Source organism: Tamandua tetradactyla, chromosome 5 (assembly GCF_023851605.1).
Source record: "Tamandua tetradactyla isolate mTamTet1 chromosome 5, mTamTet1.pri, whole genome shotgun sequence".
Taxonomy (NCBI): domain Eukaryota; kingdom Metazoa; phylum Chordata; class Mammalia; order Pilosa; family Myrmecophagidae; genus Tamandua; species Tamandua tetradactyla.
In genome coordinates, this window is record NC_135331.1 from 69,046,836 (window position 1) to 69,067,265 (window position 20,430).

At 37.0% G+C, this 20,430-nt stretch overlaps 1 protein-coding gene across 10 annotated transcripts in view; it reads right to left on the bottom strand.

Moving 5' to 3' along the window:
• PLD1 (phospholipase D1) overlaps positions 1 to 20,430 on the bottom strand; it is a 231,700-nt gene that overhangs the window by 22,796 nt on the left and 188,474 nt on the right. For all 10 annotated transcript variants that reach the window (XM_077161036.1, XM_077161038.1, XM_077161035.1 and 7 more), the window contains 3 exons: positions 17,701 to 17,814; positions 15,302 to 15,351; positions 1,709 to 1,843 (listed from right to left, as the gene is read on the bottom strand). In XM_077161036.1, the coding sequence (XP_077017151.1) occupies positions 1,709 to 1,843; positions 15,302 to 15,351; positions 17,701 to 17,814 (299 nt within the window). The remainder of the gene's footprint in view (positions 1 to 1,708; positions 1,844 to 15,301; positions 15,352 to 17,700; positions 17,815 to 20,430) is intronic.

Consider the following 20,430-nt stretch of genomic DNA (forward strand, 5'->3'; position numbering starts at 1 on the left):
TTTACAAGAGTGGGTGAGTATTGTGTGAAAAAATGAGCAATTATTGCTAGCCCAAATAAAATGTGGCCTTTGGATGTTCAGAGACCTAAAAAGTCAATTAACAAGCCTATTTAACCATTAGTTCTGTCACTAAAAACTGCTCTGAACTTACATTTTATGTAAAGTAAGATAGGCTGAAAGTCAAAATGACCTTTAAAAGGAAAATATCTATACCTCTCAATTTTATTTCAAGAGTTCTGAAATCTTGCTGAAGAGATCAACTGAGTTTTATTTGGCATGTTTGTTTGTTTCTCCATTTTAACAAACATTAATATTCTTCCCTTCCTGCTGTCACTGCCAAATTTAACAAGAAAATATTCTGCAGTTGACTTCTAAAGAGCAAGGCCAGAATAGCTAGGGAGAAATGAAAGAGGCCTTGTTTATTGGAGGAAGTGGCTGAGTATGTAAAGCCCTAAAGAATTGCAACATCTATAAAACAAAAGAATATATATATATATATATTCTTTTAATACCTGCACAAGGCATGTAAGCATCTTGGATCATTTGTTTTATATATATATACACACACATCTTTTGGCAGCAGCTTCGGAACTACTTTTCCAATCATGTTCCAGACAAGACAGTGTCATTATTCCTAGATATTATGAGTTTTTTTTTCTTTTCTCAGTGAAGAAGAGACATGGAAAAAGCATCTATTCTGCCAAACAAATTTCAAAACATTTCAGGACGTTTTATTTCTTAAGAATAAGGAAGTGGCTTCAGGTAGCTGACAAATTTACATTTTATTTAAGACAGATTAGTGGAATTCCCAATAGTGGGACACGTCATATGTCTAAGTAACACATATCCCCTTCAGTACCCGCTAAGGTGAACTCATTTATCTGCCTTGTTATTAATACTCTCTTACCCTGGCCTTTCAGTGTTAGCCTGACATAATATTTCTATTCAGTGATGGGAAAATGAGGCTGAACATCTACTCCTCTGGTCAAGTTGATCTAATCGGGGTAGAATGCATATGAAGTAATTCTCTCCTGAGCCTGTCAGTAGGGATAGGAATTTGGAGGAATCTACTGTGTATCTGTCCAAAGAAAAGATTGATGATCTCTGTGTAAAACCATATCCTAACATTAATTTACATGCACTTCTACCCTACCCCACCCCACCCCACCCCACCCACATCAAAGCTGGCCTGCTCTACACCTGGATGAATGACACCCAAAATATAGATGCTGGGGGGAAATGGTAAGTGTTGAGGCAGCAATGTTTAAATAGCCTTCTGATATTGGTGCTCGCTTAGCTTCAGATCTGTGATGATAATTATGTCAATATGGTGAAACCACACACAAATTACCATGAGATATTTATGACACACTGTCCCTCTCTGTTTCTCCTCCTCCAATCCCCCAAATTTAGATACCTGTATTAAAATTAAAATTGGAGAACAATAAATAACCAATGAGAACAGGAGGATTACTGGACTGCTGAGTTATAACAATTGCGTCTGGGACACTGTAATTGGCACAGGGCCATTTAATGGCTCACTACCTCTCTTTCTTCACAGACCAAAAGGGGAATTGGAAAGGATGTAAGAGAAAATGGCTGCCTCAGAAATGTGTTAGGTACTGTATAACTGCCCCCATTTAATTGCAAAAGAAACCTGGGGTGAGTCAGCTCTCAAAGGGAGCACAAGTCCAGACCATTTACTTACCAATAATGACAGTGTTGTCATCAGCGATTAGCAACTTGCTGTGGACATAGATGAGCTCAGTGACCAGATTTCCTTCAAGCTCTGCATGTGTTCTAAGGCCACAGAATGATATGTAATTTATCCACTGATTTCCAACTGTGAATTAAAAAAGAAATTACTTAAATTAATATGACCAAGTTCAATAAAGGCATGTTACATTTTTACTGTTTTTCAAAACAAATATGCTACTGGAACAGGTTTTTAAGCATAGATTATATATTGCATATATGCATTCTGTGTCAGTATTCTCCTTGCATCTATGTTTGCTATTTGAAGAGTTTTATATTATTAATGTAGATGGATGTACATATTTTTTCTAATCACATTGAAGTGCTTTCTAAGTCTTCCCTTCGTCCAGGCAATCCATAAAATACATTCAAATATGAATATTTTATTGTAGAGATGTGGCAGGTAATTACGGAGAGTGATTAAAGCTGAGCCACAGCAGATAACACAAGACTTCAATGCAGCAGCCACATCTCTCTCGATGACATCTGATGTGGTTTAAATCCAGTACATGAAGTGTGCCAAAACCACCTACATATTTTATAGTCTATTTAGTGCAAAACAGCAGATAAAATTTACAGACTTTGGGTAAATGTAAATGCTGCAAACAAAAAACCTCTCCTCCTCCTAGATCCTTAAAATTGGGGACTGGAAGTATTCTTACTACATTTGAGTTTGGAGAATTTTCTTCTATTCAAATGGTACTAGCTTTGGAAAGCTACCTCCCCTTATGTAAAAGTGCTGATGCTGTCCACATCAAGCCAGCCAGAAATACTAGGATTTTATGGTCCTCTCCCACACAGCAGTTGTCCTGGATAAACAATAGCTGATACTAAGAATAAATGGAGTGGAAACATACCACCGCATATTCTAATAGAGAATGTAAATCCTTTTGTTTTTCCTTTAAGATAACCTGAAAACTAATAGACCCGATGGTAGTTCATGTTCCATTTACTGAAGTTTCCATTTATAACTGACTTTTTTTTTATTACTGCGATGCTATTCAGTATTTCTATTAAGTTTAATGCCATGGAAAGTAATTCATCCATAGGTTATGTACGAGATTTCCCCATTTACAGATAGCCCTTTCCTTATAAATATGCTGATGTTGCAGGTATGTTCACCATAACTGATATGTTGGTGTACCAGTACATACGTGCAGGAGATACATTTCTACAAAGTTTCATGTTAATGGGATTTTCGTGAATCAGTTTCTTTCCCCATTTAGTAAAAGTTATATTGGAAAGAAACTTCCTCTCTAATGTCTTCTCTGATTATCCTTTAAGCCTCCAACACCCGCCTAATTCCTGGAAAGTATTTCTAATATAATGCTTAATATACAATTTTTCATATATTTATGTAATCCTCTATTTCTCCTGCTGCTGTGCAGAAACTGGGTCTTATGCAGCTTTGTATTCTCAGTCCTTGAGCAGAGCTAAAAGTGGCTGAGTACAGCAATGAATGGATGGATGAATGAATGTTCAGTTGATCTCTAATATTTTAGCTTTCTCTGTATCATCTAATTTTCTGCAGCTGTTCATGACCTTGAATCTAAAATTTTAGGACACGAAGCAACTTTGATAAACAATCAGAGAGCAAATCATTTGCTAGAATACTTTTTTTTGGCAGTAATTTCCCATTTTAAAAAATTCACATTGAACAATATAGTTTCTCAGTGTGTATAAGAACAAACTGTGGGCACTTGCTAAAAGCAGGTTTCTGAGATCCTCCCCAGAGATTTTGATTCAGCAGAAATATGTAATTCAGTAAGTGCCCTTGGTGATACCTTTCTTTGAGCAATGCTGCCAGAGAGACTTGGAATTTATAGATTTAAGATTAATGGTACACATTAAGAAAATAATACACCACAGCCAGGTGAGATGTGTTCCAAGGGTGCAAGCCTGTTCAATATGAAGAAATCCATTAATACCACACATCATACTGATTGGTCAAAGGATAAAAATCATATGATTATTTCAAAAGATGCTGAAAAAGCTCTTGACACAATTCAGTAACCATTTCTTTTTAAAAATAAGAAAGGAGGAAATAAGATTGTATAATATATATATTATTTTTATAATATATGTATCTGTATATGTTTGTGTATATCTTTAAAATTTGAATATATTTATATTGATACATTCAATGTATCAATATATCTTCAATACTATTATTTTTTACAGTTTTGCTTGTCACCTTTGATCAGAGCAAGATTTTCTAATGTAATATTATTGAGACAGATTCATATACCATATAATCCATCCCAAGTATACAATCAGTGGCTCACAGTATCATCATATAGTTGGGCATTCATCACCTCAGTCAACTTTACAACATTTTCATTACTCCAAAAAAAATAAAAATAAAAAAGTGCATCCGAAACATCCCATATCCATTATCTCTCCTATTATTTATTTATTCTTGTCTTTATGAATTGTATTGGATAAAGGGAATGTCAGTCATAAGGTTTTCATAAGCACATGGTCACATAAAAGCTATATAGTTATACAATCATCAAGAATCAAGGCTATTGGATTAGAGTTCAACAGTTTCAGGTCTTTGCTTCTAGTTATTCTAACACTAGAATCTAAAAAGGCATATCTATAGAATGCATAAGAATAACTTCCAGAATGACCTCTCAACTCTATTTGAGATTTCTTAGCCACCAAGCCTTGATTTTGCTTCATTTCTTATCCCCCTTTTGGTCCAGAAGGCTTTCTCAATCCCAAGATGCTAGGGTCAGGCTCATCCCTGGGTCATGTTCCACATTGCCAGGGAGATTTATACCTCTGGGAGTCACACCTCACATAGGGGTGAGGGTAGTGAGTATATTTGAAGAGTTTGGCTTAGAGAGAGAGGCCATATTTGAGCAACAAAACAGGCTCTCTGGGAGTGACCCTTAGTCAAAATCATAAACAGGCTTAGTTTTTCCTTTGCAGTTGAGTTTCATAATGGTAAGCCCAAGAACAAGGGCTTGGCTTATTAACTTGGGAGACCCTAATGCTTGAGAATCAAGAATTCCTCAGGTGGGGAAGTTTAATAGTGCCATGTTTATTACCCAGTCCCTCAAGGGGATTAGCAATTTTTTTTCTGCCCAAAATACTCTGGGATATATCACGGCATTACATTAACCTATACTGAAAAACAAGATCTCATTCCCTATTTTAGGTTCCTGAAATTATGTTGTTTAAATAAACTGATCATATGGGTTAAATTAGATAGTATACTACAAAAAATATAAATTTTGCATGAAATAAACATCTCTTCCTTTGGTTTCCACAGAAGCTGAAGTTTTAAAACACAGTCAGTACCATCTTTTACCCTTTATTCTGATTTATCTCAGTCCTAACCATGTCCATTTCACTCATATCTCTAACTGGAGTCTGATCTCTTTTCCAGCTTCTTTAACAGTTGCAGTATGGAGCAATGCTGACCTTTCAGAGCTGCAGAACTCTAAGTCTGAGTCTCAGGTGTCCCACAGATACCCATGGTTCCAGAGAACAACCATATTATACACAAAAAACTCAGCATCTCAGATTTAGAAACAACAGCTAAAACTCAGGAATAGATGTAACTGCTGTAAGAGCTTACAACCTAGAAACCTTTACAATAAGCCTTACTGAACATTCTGTACTCCTTAATTGATTGCCCAATCTCTGCCCATGTTCTAACAACCCCTGAAACGCTCTTGAATTCAATTTTCAAAGTTTGCTCCATAGTTGTGAGGCCTTTCAATATTTGTCCTTTTGTTTCTGGCTTATTTCACTCAACATAATGTCCTCAAGTTTCATTCACCTAGTTATATGCCTCACAACTGCATTCTTTCTTATAGCCGTTCAATATTCCATGCATGTAAACACCACAGTTTGCCCTTTTGTTCATCAGCCAGTGGACCCAACATACCCTGTATACATTTTTATATTATAAATATAATATAAATAAAATATATATACATATATTCAATACATATCATATATTCAATATATATCAATATACCTTCAATATTATTTAATATTCAATATGTACAAATATTCAATATATATCAATATATCTTTAATATTATTTAACATATCTTCAATATTATTTAATGCATTGGGGGTATCAGCCAATGCATTTAGACAAGCAAAATCATATAAGAAGCAAAAAATAATAAGCAAAACCACCTCCATTTGCAGATGATAACATACTTAGAGAATCAAGGATAAGACTATTTTAAAAAATAAAAGAATTAAGATAGTAGCATATAAATTAGCATGTATAAGTCAAGAGCATTCTTGTGTATAAAAGGTAACCAGGTAGAGTGTATAATTGTTGCCAAAACCCCATTTATACTTGCAATAAAGAAAATAAAATACTTAAGAAAAAGCTTAACGATAAATGTGCAAAATCTCTTGGTGAAAAAATTTAAAACACTATCAAAAACAAAAGAATAGATTTGACATATCTGGGAAAGACATCCCTTGTTTTTGGATAGGAAACTGAATATCAAAAAAATGTCAGCTTTCCCCAGGTTAAGTTATAAATTTATCGAAATCTCTATAAAAATAGCAACAAACTTTTCTACAGAGCAAGATAAGCTATTATAGCTCATCTGGGAAAATAAACATGCAAAAATACCTTGGAAAATAAAAGTTACAAGAGGACACTAGCTCTATCAGCAATACACATACTATCAAACCTTTATAAATGAAACAGAGCAAAAATGGCATATGGCAAACCAGTGAATTGATTAGAAAGGCCAGAAATAATCTACACATGAAAATTTAGTATATGATAAAGCTGGCATCTCAAATGACAAGGAAGGCTTTTTAAACAAAAGGTGCTGGTACAATTGCATAGCCATTTGAAAAACATAAAAAACTATATCTTTACCACAAACAAATCACAGTAGTGAACTCCAAACTGGATCAGAGCTAGAAATGTAAGAATATGGAATCATACAAGTGTTAGAATAAGGTGACTTTCTATGTAATCTGAATGTAAGGAAGGTTAATAACTATCCAGAGGCAATAAAAGAAAAGATTAATAACTTTGGCTAGACTGAAAAATTATTTAACACTTTGCATGGCACAAAGCAACATAAGCAACAAACAAAAGAGAAATGACAAACAGGGAGAAAATACTTTCGGTATATATCACAGAAAAAGGGCTGATGGTTTGCTATCATTATGAAAGAGATAGGGGAAATAAGAAAATGTGCTTGTATTTGTTCATTTGTGCAAAAAGAAACATAGCAAGACTAATCTAGAAAGTAATGAAACTGGTTATCCATAGGGAAATGCGTGGGAACAAGCTGAAAAGATAGGGGGAGGGACTGGAAGAAAGTATAGGCAGAGACACTTATAGTTTGTATAGTTCTGACTATTAGAGGCATGTTAATATTTCACATACTGAAAAGATAATAATAAAGGTGGGAAAAAAACCAGAAATGGAATACAAACAGAAACAAATGAACTTAACTGTATTTCAAATTAATAACATAATCCAAGTAACTTTTGAACACAGACTTTTGAGTATGTCTTTAGGCTAAAGACAAAAAGAACTGTAAACAAACATTGAATTCTGGTGAGTAAGGTTTAATTTTCATAGTGGTGTATGGACTAACAATTCTGAAACTACTTTCTATGTATTCTGGGATCGAAGGAATAAGTAAATATGTTATGGATAATGGGAGCCAAGTTTCTCAGTGTGAGAAAAAAGAGTTTTAAAAATAGAGGCTTGGCTGGAAGGGATCCTTGGTGTGGGGCTGGAGGAATAGGATGGAGACGGGGTAGGTAGATGTGTGCGAATGTACACAGAGAGCCTACAGGAATGAGCGCACCCAGCATGCAGAGCTTTGTGTCTAAATACTATTTTCTACCAAAAAAATCTAGGTTCCTTGGAGAAATGGCTGATATAAAGGCCAGTGCAGAAAACATATAAGATAAATCTGGATCATCTTGTTGCATCAGTAAAGACAGAAGGCTGATGGGGACATGTCAAAATGACACAGGAGCCAGCCTCAAGAGGCCCTCGCTGCCAAATCTGGCAATCTGAGTATCAACATTATAACCTCCTGCATAAAAAAAAAATCCATGATATATATGAATGAATGAATCAATGAATAAATGGGGAAGAAAGGAAAACTTTCCTTACAGTATAAATCTGATTAATAAATTTAGAAGAAACTAATTACTGTTGAAGAAATGATGGGACTAGAATCTCAGTATTTGGTAGCTATTGGGATTGAATCATGTCTCCCAAAAAAAGACATGATTAGGTTGCAATGGCCGATCCTGTGATAGTATGAACCCATTTGTACATAAGACCATTGAAGATGTTATCAGTTAAGGTGTGCTGAGACTGAGAGAGGGTGGGCTTTAATACAATATGGCTTGAGTCCTTATACACAAAGGAAACTGGACAATGAAAGAGAGAAGCCACAGGAGCAGCCAGAAGCCAGAAGTCAGTGGAACCTGGAGGGAAAAGGAGAAGACATTGCCATGTGCCCTGTCGTGTAATGGAAAAGCCAAAGCACCCCAAAGATTGGTAGTCCACTAGGAGATACCATCCTCAGGAGGAAGCAAGCCTTCTGGCCTCTCAAACCATGAACCAATAAATTCCTGTAAAGCCAACCCATTGTATGGCATTTGTTCCAGCAGCCAGGGAACTAAAACAGCAGCTATCATAGTATCAATCGATACTGAGAAAAATCATTAACGGATTATAAAACCAGTGGGTGAATGTTTGATAAGAAACAGGATATGTACATAGTTTCAAAGTGCCTTCCCACAAAACACTTAAGGGAAAAACAGTAACCTCACAGTGGAGAAAGCTGGCACATTCCACCTTCACTAAGTGATCAAAGTTAATACAACCAGTAATGGGACAAATCAACATCATGTTCCTCCTGAGATGTCTTACTAAGAAGAACATAATGTCACTTCTGTGATATTCCTGCAGAAAATGCCTAACTTGGATCTAATCATAGAAAACTACAGACATACACGTGTTGAAAAATACTCTAGAAAATAGCCTGAATCCTTTAAAGAAAAGATCATTAAAGCTCCCAACCTCTTCACATCTGTTTCCCATCCCCCCCAAAAAAGAAAAAGTATGGGGTCTGCTCCAGGTTAAGGGAAACTAAAACTACATGACAAAGAACTAAATGCAAGATATGATTCTGGATTAAAAAAAAAAAAACACCTTTATCCATTTTGCTATTAAAGACATTATTAAGACAACTGGAAAAATTTGAATAAGGTCTATATACTAGATAATAATTTTGTACCACTGTTAATTTCATTTGTTTTGATAGTCAAAGTGTAGCAGCTTAACAGAATATCCTTGTTATTTTGGAAACACACACAAGTATTAGGGGTAAATGGGCATTATGGCTATAACTTATTCCCAAATAGTTCAAGGAAAAAGAAAATCTCTCTCTCCCTCTCTGTCCTCACCCCTCCCACCATCTCTCTCTCTCATGCTAAAGCAAATAGGGTAAAATGTTAACACTTTAGGAATCCGGATGAAGGGTGCATGGCAGCTCCTGATAACTCTCCTGTAGGTCTGAAATTATTTCAAGAAAAAAGTTAGATTAGTGATACTTTCAGCAACCTGAAGGTCTGAGTTGTAATAATTTGTAATTTCCCAAGGCGTAGGTTTGTGTCATTTCATGGCAAGACTGGAGAGTTTCAGCAACATATCAATTGCTAGAAAGTAAGCCTGTCTCACAGCCCACAAGCTATAGCTACTTCCCACTCATCCTTGCCTATGCAGTAACTCTTAGGAAGTAATGAGAGCTGTCATTGTGAAGAACGGCTCTGAGAAGAGAGCTAATGGTTAGTACTAGTAACAGAACCTAAAAGAAAGATGATGGTTGTGGGCCATTCTGTGGACATTATGGGTTACTAAAACGTGGCCCGTCAGATGCAGTGGGGGCGTTCACCTACGATGCAGATAAACCTGCCATGTGCTTTCCGTGGAAAGAAGACGCGAATTGCGAAACTGTTTCTGCAGGCACTTTATTCAATGACGAAAACTGGCTTAACAAGTAGTACATACGAAGCTGGCAATCGTGTAAAGGGCTGTTAACTTAAGGTGTGAGGATACACTGAGAAAACAAATGCCTTTTGAAGAAAATAAGAGAAAACCAGGAGTAACTATAAGCATTAATATGAAGCAACAGATAGAGAAGGTGTGAGGGAGCCTTCCACATTATCTGTCTTGGAGTTGTTTGAGAATCTGGAGTTTTATACAGGCCCCTGGGATATATCTGCTATGAACACTGGTGCATGTGCATATCACAAGAAAAGAAATCCAACGCAATACAGTCTTGAAGCTTATAAGGAAATTTTTAGAAAGGGTTTGCAAAAAGTGGCATCACTTTTTTTTGCTACTTAAAAACTTGTAGCACTTGGTATATGTACATTTCTACTCTTGACTGAATACATCTGATCCTTGTGTTAAATTATACTTAATTGGCTGTTAAAATGCTATAATTCACAAAAGTAATGAAAATTATAACGAAATACTTTAAACATTAAATCCCTGAAGTTTAGAGTGTCAGAAAATTATACACTAACAGCTACCAGTTTTCTTTTCCGAAATTTTAACATATTCATAGCAGCAATTTTATTTCTAAATAATTGAAACAGTAGCATAACTGCAGTTCTCAATCCAATTGGAGATTAACTAGTTCATGTATTTAAAACCCACCATACATTTACAGAAACAAAGCCAACAATACATCATTGTCCCTTAGAAAGGGGCATTACAGAATTGATCTGTTGCCTCATGCTTAGAGCATGAACATTTTCCCCACTGAGATGACTGATTCTCGGCTTCTTGTGAGGGTACACAGAAATCTGTTCATAAAAGGGATTAACTCTGAAATTACTTCTTACGTTAAAATCCAATTTTTCTCCGTGAATAGGCAAAGGCAGGGAAAGGGCCCAGAGCCAAAGAAAATGCTTTATAATAAGGATAGGACATTTCTACAGTTGAGAAACTAAATAATGAATTTGATTGGATTTCTCGATCTTTTATGATCTCACCTTTGCATTTTTACAAGCTAACTGCTTGAATGTCTCTCCTGATTTTGGTTTTAGCAATATCTTACTATCATCCTAATTTTAAGCTATTAGAGGTTATACTGGTGCCCATTAACGTAGATTCATAATTACTGCTTTATGCAGTTGTCTTTTAAGTCAAATAGGAAGAAAGAGGAGTTACAAACAAAAAATACATTAATATTGACTTTTATATTTACCTGTGTAGTTACCTTTACCAACATATTTTATTTCTTTGTGTGGATTCAAGTTTCCAATTAGTGTCCTTTCATTTTACCCTAAATGACTCCCTTGAACATTTTTTTGTAAAGCTGGTTTGCCAAAGAAGAATTCTCTGAGTTTTTGTTTGTCTAAGAACGCCTTAATCTCTCCTTCAGTTCCTCCCCCCACCACCCCAGATTTTTCAATTAGGCTGTTTTTTATGCATGTCTTTATTTTATTACTTTCTACCCATACACTGGATAAAGGGGGCGTCAGTCACAAGGTTTTTACAATCACAAGGTCACCAGATGAAAGCTACATATTTATACAATCATTATCAAAGATCAAGGTTACAGTTCAACAGTTGCAGGTATTTCCTTCTGGCTATTCTAATACACTAGAAACTAAAAAGAAATATCTATATAATGAATCAGTAGTCAAAATCATTTGTTAAATTCTAACTTCTCTGTTACAACTCCATCCACACACTGGGTCGTTCTCTAAATCTTCAGGGATATCTGGGCAATGACTATTCTAACTTCTTCATGCTAAAAAAGGGGTATCAACATTAAAAGGCAGAGGAATGAAACTGGCTGATGCTCTTGGTGCTTCCAGATTTAAGGGCTTATCTGGCATAGGAGCCATTGGGAGGCTTTAAGTTTTTGAAAATATAAGCTTAATAGATAAAATTTTTATAGAGTCTTAGATTCCAGGGTATTCTTGAGTGTTTTCAGGAATACTGTTGGCTGGGGTTTGGCATACTGCGGCAATTTGGAATAGCCAGTTGCAGCTTGCGTAAGAGTAACCTCCAAAATGATCTTTTGGACTCTATTTGAAATCTCTTTAGCCACTGAATCTTTATTTTTCTCATTTCTTTTCCCTCTTTTGGTAAGAAGGTATTGTCAATTCTCCTTCAGTTTTGAAGGCCAGTTTTGCTGAATACAGAATTCTTTGTTGATGGTCTTTTCCTTCCAGCATTCTGAGTATGCCATTCCATCGCATTCTGGCCTCCATTGTTTCTGGTGAGAAAAGAGCTACAGATCTTATGGAGGGTCTCTTGTACATGATAAATTGCTTCTCTATTCCTGCTTTCAAGAGTCTCCCTTTCTGCTCCTTTCCCTCTCTCCTCTCCTTCTGGGACTCCTCCTACGTTTATGTTGGTAAGTCTGATGATATCCCACAGACCTCTGAGGCTTTGTTCATTTTCCTTCATTCTTTATTTCTTTCCATTCCTCAGACGGGTTCATCTCAGTTGACCTACTTTCCCATCCCCTGATTCCTTTCCCAGCCTGCTCAAATCTGCTGTTGAGGCCATCTAGTGAATTTCTTATTTCACTTGTACTTTTCAACTTCAGAATTTCTACTAGGTTCTTCTCATATGAAAAACAACCTTTTATAAAAGCTTTTTAATAAAAAAATTATCTCCATTGATATTTTCTTTTAGGGGAGACATCACTTTCATATTTTAAAGTTTTTTAGACATTGTTTCCTTTGATTCTTTGAACATATTTAAAATAGCTATTCTAGAATCTTTGTTTAGGAAGTCCAGTAACTGGGCTTTGCTGGGGACAGTTATGACTGACTTTTTCTTTTCCTGCATATGGGCCATCTTTCCTTGTTTCTTTTCAAATCTTGTAATTTTTTGTTGAAAGCTGGACATTTAATATAATGTGGGAATTCTGGAAATCACAGTCCTCCTCCCAACTTCCCAGGGTTTCCCATTGTTGCTATTTGCTTGCTAGTGACTTTCCGGAACTAATTTCCTAATTCTATAAGGTCTATGTTCTTTGTCATATATGATCAATATAGTCTCTGCTCAGTTTGCTTAATGGTCAGCTACTAACTGGGCAGATTTCCCTAAGTGCCTGGAATGAAGACGTCTCCCAGTCATTGCTGAGAGGCTATGTGTATGTGTGGTGGGGGGCATGTTTTCAAGGCTCAGGCACATAGTTTATAATTCTGCCTTAGCCTTCACCACTTGCTTGCAGAGAGCCTCAAAGCCAGCCAGAAGTGATCGCTTATGGACTTCTCAAGTCTTTCCTGGGTGTGTGCACAGCCGTAGGCATATGCACAAGCCCTGTATATGCCCATGGGATTTAGATTCCCAGAAATATGGCAGAGCTTTTCAAAGCCTAGAAAGTTTTCTGATTGCTTCTTATAAGCCAAACTGTTACCACTGCCTCAGATAGCTAATAGCGTTAAACAGTTGTCACTGATTGTTTTCAATAAATGCCCCAGAGACAAGGCAGTTGTCTGAGAAAGCTTTGAGTCAGGTTAAATAAAGCTTTGAGTCAGGTTAAATAAAGACAAGTCTGTGAGGGGCAGTTTCCAGAGAATTCTTAGACAGGTCAAATAATGACAGTTCCTTGAGAATGATGTTTCAAGGGAGCTTCAAATCTGTTCCACCCCCTCCAGTGGCTATTAGGCTACTGATTTTCACCATGATTGTAAAAGGCTCTTGAAGGCTACTGTGGATCCGGGAAAGAGGAGATGAGAATAAGACAAGTTCACAAGCCACGAAGCTATTTGTTCTTAACAAGATTCAGCTGGTCATCTTGAATAAACACTCTCCAGATGGTTGCAAGTCTTTAATTTTCAGAGTTTTGAAAAAGTTGATTTTGACCATTTTTGCCATATTCCTTTGCTTTTAGGGAGGAGTGAATATGTAAAGGTCCTCACTCAACCATTTCCACTGATACCCTGATTCCTTATTTTTTAATTAAAAAAAGTATATACTTGGAAGACCTTACATTTCCCTCCCACATTCTACTACATCATCTTGTATACTCCATTTAGTAAGCTACCAGTATAAAATACAATCTTTCTTGAAAAAGCTCAATTGAGGTTTAAATTCTATTTGAATGCCATGTATGTGCCAGCCTATGGTTAATGTACCTCCTCCTGACTTCTCCAGACCTTCTGTGGCAGCTATGCTCTTTAGGTAAGCCAGGTTGAAACGCTTAGAACCATCTCTTTCACTTCTCTTATGCTCCCACTCCCACATCCCCATATGTCTTCCTTCACAGTCTTATTCACACATGACCCTCCATAGACATTGCCACTGCCTCATTACTTCTTTTTTTTTTTTTTTTTTTTTTTTTGAGGGAGGAAGGGAAGGAAAGAAGGATGGAAGGGAGGAAGAAAGGGAAACATTTTTAAACATTTTCTTGTTTTATTATATTTTGTTTGTTTGTTTGTTTTTTACATGGGCTGGGGCCGGGAATCGAACCGGGGTCCTCCGGCACGGCAGGCAAGCACTCTTGCCCGCTGAGCCACCGCGGCCCGCCCTCATTACTTCTTGCTACCACCAGCCTCCTCTGCCTTGCTTACCAATCTGAAGTGAATCTTCACAAAGCATCTAGGTGATGAATTCAGTCTAGGGCTCAGAGATTTCCACCGACCTCATCTCTTCAGGATAAATTCTACTCTTTTTTTGTGTGGCAAGATAAATTCTACTCTTTTTTAGTGTGGCCATTTAAGTTTGTTTTACAATCTGGACCCCACCTTGAGCTGGAAGTCATAGAACTTGGGTTCTGGCTTTCACTTAGTTCCACACAGAACCTTCTCACAGGGTTATAGCCATTACTGAGAAACTACTATGTGCTCAGCTTAGAGTCAATTTGTGGAGATATAAATAAACCACAGTTATAGTATAATGCAACAAAGTGCTATGTAGGAGATCAGTAAGATGGTATTTGAGGAAGTACCATTGAATATTATAAACTACTGATGTAAAATGCATTACTGTGTTTTTTCTTATTTCTCCACTTTAATATGATATCCTCAAAAATTAGTCAAATGTTAATTGTGGCAAAATGTTATAAATAGGCTTTCATCCCTAAATATAAGGAAATGTCGTGAGTGCCATGGAAGGCCACGTAAATACCTATTGTCTTTGAAGCATTTAAAGCAGAGATGACACACCTGTCTGCCTAGTCCCCAGGAGAAGGTTGAAGGATGTGAAGGAATCCTAGGGTCTTTGTGAATTACCTAACAAATCTCATTTTTATCAAAACAATTATTATAAGTAAATAAAAGTAGATAATAAATAATAACAAACAAATTATAAAAGACCTTCTTCTTTTGTATTCCCTATACATCTCAAGTCTTAGTGTCTTCATTTGAACAATGGTTTGGACAATCAATGATAAATAACTTATCTCCGTTGAGCCTTTTATGGGGTAACTTCTGTGAATAAACTTGTACTATAATCATACTATGAAAATATTAGTGATTACTGGCACTTCATCTTCATAATAAAAAATAACCATGGAGGAAAAGAACCACAGCTACTTACGCTCTGCTTTTAATTGCCCAAGGATGGAATTTTCTCCTCTGCACATGGTTCTGAAAATATTTAAAGGAAATAAATAATTATGGAGGTTTCAAAACAACTGTCCCCAATTACAGTGTCTGCAGGATATAATCCTAAAACAACTAAAAACAGAATAAGTGCTTCTCTGAGAAGACATTAAATATGCATTTAAAAGCAAAAGAACTACATGAGTAGCACTTTATTAATATTATCGGTGGGACAAGGCAGTCATTTTGACATGGGGAAATGGAAAAATTATAAAATTAATGTTAAATTTCAGAAAGAAAAGGAATTAAAAATAGATAGGCTATGAATGAACTTTTCCTCTTAGAAAATTTGGTGACAGCAAAGATAAATTCAGAATGCCTTAATAGTTACGATTACTTACTGAATCACATTGCTTTCAGAGGTAAAAAGGGCAAACACTTAGCAGAGTAATTTAGGAATTTAAGAAATAATTATACCTAAGCTGTCTCTGTAAAATTAGCAAAACCTGTTTAAAAGTAAAAAATAAAGTTTCAAATAACTGACTCTGTTAGTGATTTTGTTAAAGGCTATGATAACAGTTGATGAATTAAAAGACTGACGAAACCAAAATTCTATGTTCCATCTGCTTGCTCTCTGAAAGTAATCAAAAATTTCCCAGGTTTTGCCTGGGAAATGCTGATATTAAAGATGATGCCAGCAAATAGAGCTGTTTTTGCATAATAAAAGGTTATAGCTTGGGTTGCTGAACAAAAGCCTAGCATGCTATTTCACTGAGCTGGTTCCAACCCAACAAAACAGCCATAGAAGATAATTACAATTGACAATATTCCAAAACTAATATCAGAATGGCAAATGAAGCAAATAAAACCCAATTAAACTTCATGGCATTGACTTAAATACTTGAAAAGCCTTGTTTGTCATGTTATAAATCTGATAACTTTAGAGATGGCAAATCTTCAATCAAACTGTGCAGACCAAAGCCCAATTAAAATTCTCTCATACTATAACTAAGCAAAATTGCTCTAAAGGAAAAAAGAAATCTTTTACTTGAAACCCTGGCAGATAGACATATACAAGCTTCTAAAGTCAGCAAAGAAAAAAAGTCAGGATTAAAAATAATAAGATGAAGGGTGCACAGGTGGTTCAGTGGTAGAATGCTCGCATTCCATGAGGGAGACCTGGGTTGGATTCCCAGACCATGCACCCCCCAAAAAAATAATTATAAGATTTACAAAGTTCATGTTTCTTGTACCATAGGTGAAGCTCTCAAACTGTGCACAAAGGCCCCCCAAGCAGGATGCCATATTAGCCCCCCACTATCCCCTGATGTGACCAGGACCCTGAACCCTTACCTGCTTCACACATGGTAGCTCTGGGTAAGGTGTCATTTTATGCACCTTCCCACCCCTCAAAACCATTTGATTATTCCCATAAAGATGAGAAACTACAGGTGGTTGAAAAGCAAGAGATAAAGAACATATGCAGAGTCTAGTCCTTGCCTTGTCTTACTAAGGGAGTGGTCCTGAGCTGGGCTCTGGCAGCTCAGGTTGCAGAGCTCATAACTGGGAGGCGGTATTGTAGCCCGGGTCACCTGCTCAGCAAATGACCTCTGTGTTCTATCCCAGGTAAGGACCTGAGGAGAAGGCTAGGTGCCTGTCCATCGCTCCTCTGAGGGCCCCTCACTGCCAGCTCAGCTGGAACTCCACAACCCTCTGCACTGCGCTCCACTGGCCAAGGCTGTAGCCACAGGAAAACCCAAAGGTGACTTTCTGAGTGACTATGAAAACTCTGTTTCTCAGAACATCAAGAATATGACTTACCACTTTCCCCGAAATTTTAACGAGGATGTGATAGAGAAAACAAAATTAAAATTCCAGAAGATAAAGTGCATTCATGCGTCACTTGTTAACCGAGGTTATTATGATCAACTCTGTTGGAAGACTCATTACTTACAAATCATAACTAAGCACAGCCCAATCATGCCATTTTATTTATTTATTTTGCTTTTACTTTACTTACTGCAAAGAATATGGAAAGCTCAATTAACTATTTGGTAGCTTAGAATACGGAAAGCCTAATAACTATTTGGTGGCTTTAAGAGGATTTATTTTAATCAATATTTTATACACACTAAATAGGCAATGAATACTAAAGAGGAACTAATATTTTAGTTCTTTATACATGCCATGCATCCTAGGCCCACCATTTATGATTTTAGGATCCTATGAACTTTATTAACTAATGAAAAGGCCAAGATTCGAAAGTAAAACAAAGAGAAATGTGTTTGTTTAAAGCTTTGCTGAGTGGATGTGAAGAAACTTTTCCATTCCCTTCACCAGCTCATATGCACGGCTGATCAAAGGATCAAAATAGATGATTTAGAATGTTGGCACCTGTAGTTGAAATGCATTATTGCCTGTAGAGCATTTCCTCCACCAGTTGAAATGTCTCCTTCAAACCCTGGCAGAAGTGGTATCACAACATACACTCGGTATCTCTGGTTTTCCCTGTAAAAGTCAAATACAGAAAGATTCACCAAAAAAAAAAAAAAAAGGTAAAATATCAATTTAAAATGACATCCAAGCAGTTCATACGGATTTAGAGATTGGGTGAATGGCTTCCTATAATATGTTCTAACACATTTCAGAGCTGAGGATGGGGTGGCGGGTGGGGCTGCTGGATTAGAGGCCAGAAACCACTAACCAGGCTAACAATTCACAACAACCTGCAAAATGAGCTGAATTGGGCAGTAAAATGGAAATTCTACCCATTCTCAATCTGCAGTATGACCTTCCATAGGACAAAACTCAGTATAAGAAAGTCTTGCCTGTATTCCACAGAAAGGTGTGTGTGCATGTGTGTGGGTGTATAACAAAGTTTATAAATAATATTGTCATAATAATTATGGGTAGAGAAAGTTTTATCCGCATTGCCTAGCTCAGAGCCTGAAAAAATAGCAACCATTACGTGAAAACTTATTGAATAAATGAGTTCCCACGGTGTCTATCTCAGGGGCTAAAAGACAGAGTGAGTCCAGTGCAGAGGACATCACTGCTTAGAAACTAAGATTTCAGCTGCAAAATGTTATCCTGGGCACTTTAAGAATTCTGAGTGACTGATTGTTATTTTTAAATCCCCTACACACAAATCATAATATTTCTGGGCCCAGTCTCCAAACTGAGTAATGACAGCCCTTGAACAAAAAGGAATTCCACTCAATGATATAGCAACAGAAGAAGAAAATGTAGCACTGTACTATGCTAAGTCCTCAGAAAATCAGAAGTGTGGAGAACTACATTCCAATAGGCATGGACCTGTGTGGAGGCAAGGCTGTTACAGTACCTGTCTCCATTTATAAGACACGCAGGGAGAGAGCCTGGAAATAGGTTGTGGTCAGTGAATTTCACCAGAATATCTGCAAGGTTTATATTCGCATAAAGGTGCTGCTCATGGTTAAATGTGAAAAATGATCCTACTTAAATTTTTCCTAATACTTGATTTCTAGACACCAGTGTTTCCTTCTAAACGATGACACTTTTTCTTTCACGTGAATATGATTATTGCTCTCTAAGGGGTCAGCTTTCAGCACTGATGTCTCTGAATGTCACTGTGGTTCTCAGGCCACGTGGGAAGTGATGTTCAGGGCAGGAGTGGCATTCCCGGAACAGAGTTTGGAGGCCTGTGAGTGTCACTGCAGCCCCAGAAACATGATTTTTAAGAAGGTTGCTGTAATGGCACAGATCAATCACTAGATGGCAAACATAGTTCTGTGTTGGGGGAAAAAAATGTAAACTGAAGGTTAAAATTCTCTGGCTGGGGAGGGTAGAAGACTGACACCTCTAAATGATCTACAGGAGCGAGGAAAAGAAGAACAGAAAGCATGTGTAATCTGTTTTCCCATAGTCAGTAGTAAAAAGTCCATGCTAATTAAACCAGACACAATGACTCCATCTGCCCTCAGTTGCCTTTCCAGAACCATCCTCCAGCATGGCTCTCTTCTGCCCACATCCGACAACATGAGACTATTTGCCGTTTGCTCAGAGAGGCACCTTCCTATTTATAATGCTTGGTTCATCTGCTCTCAGCTCTGAATGCCCTTCTCCACCTATCAAAATCTACTTTCCCTTCAACATCAGCTTAAAGGCTACCTCCTCTCAAGCCATTTTTTATTATTTTTATTGAGAAATCTTCACACACATACAGTCCATCCACAGTATACAATCAATGGCTCACAATATCATCACACAGTTGTATATTCATCACCAGGATCCTTTTTAGATCATCTGCATTTACATCATTTCAGAAAAAGAAATAAAAAGAAAAAAAACTCGTATATCCCATACTCCTTACCCTTCCCTCTCATTGACCACTAGTATTTCAATCTACCCATTTTTTTTTTTTACCTCTTATCCCCCCCTTATTATATATTTGCTTTTTATCCTTATTTTTTAGTTATGTGTCCATACCCTGGATAAAAGGGGCATCAGACACAAGGTTTTCACAATCACATGGTCACACTATAAAAGCTATATAGTTACACAATCGTCTTCAAGAATTAAGGCAACTAGAACACAGCTCAACAGTTTCAGGTGCTTCCTCAAGCCACTCCAATGCACCATAAACTAAAAAAGGATACCTATGTAATGCATAAGAATAGCCTCCAGGATAACCTATCGACTCTGTCTGAAATCTCTCAGCCACTGAAACTTTATTTGGTCTCATTTCTTTCTTCCCCCTTTTGGTCAAGAAGGCTTTCTCAATCCTTTGATGCCGGGTTCTGGCTCATCCCGGGAGTCAGGTCCCATGTTGCCAGGGAGATTTATACCGTTGGGAGTCATGTCCCATGTAGGCGTAGGGCCATGAGTTCACCTGCTAAGTTGGCCTAGAGAGAGAGGCCACATCTAATTAACAAAAGAGGTTCTCTGGGGGTGACTCTGGGGCATAATTATAAGTAGGCTTAGTTTCTCCCAAGATTGAGGGCTCAGCCTATTGAATTGGTTGTCCCCACTGCTTGTGAGAATATCAGAAATTCCCCAGATGGGGAAGTTGAATATTTCTTCCTTTCTCCCCAGTCTCCTAAGGGGACTTTGCAAATACATTTTTATTCTCTGCCCAAATTACTC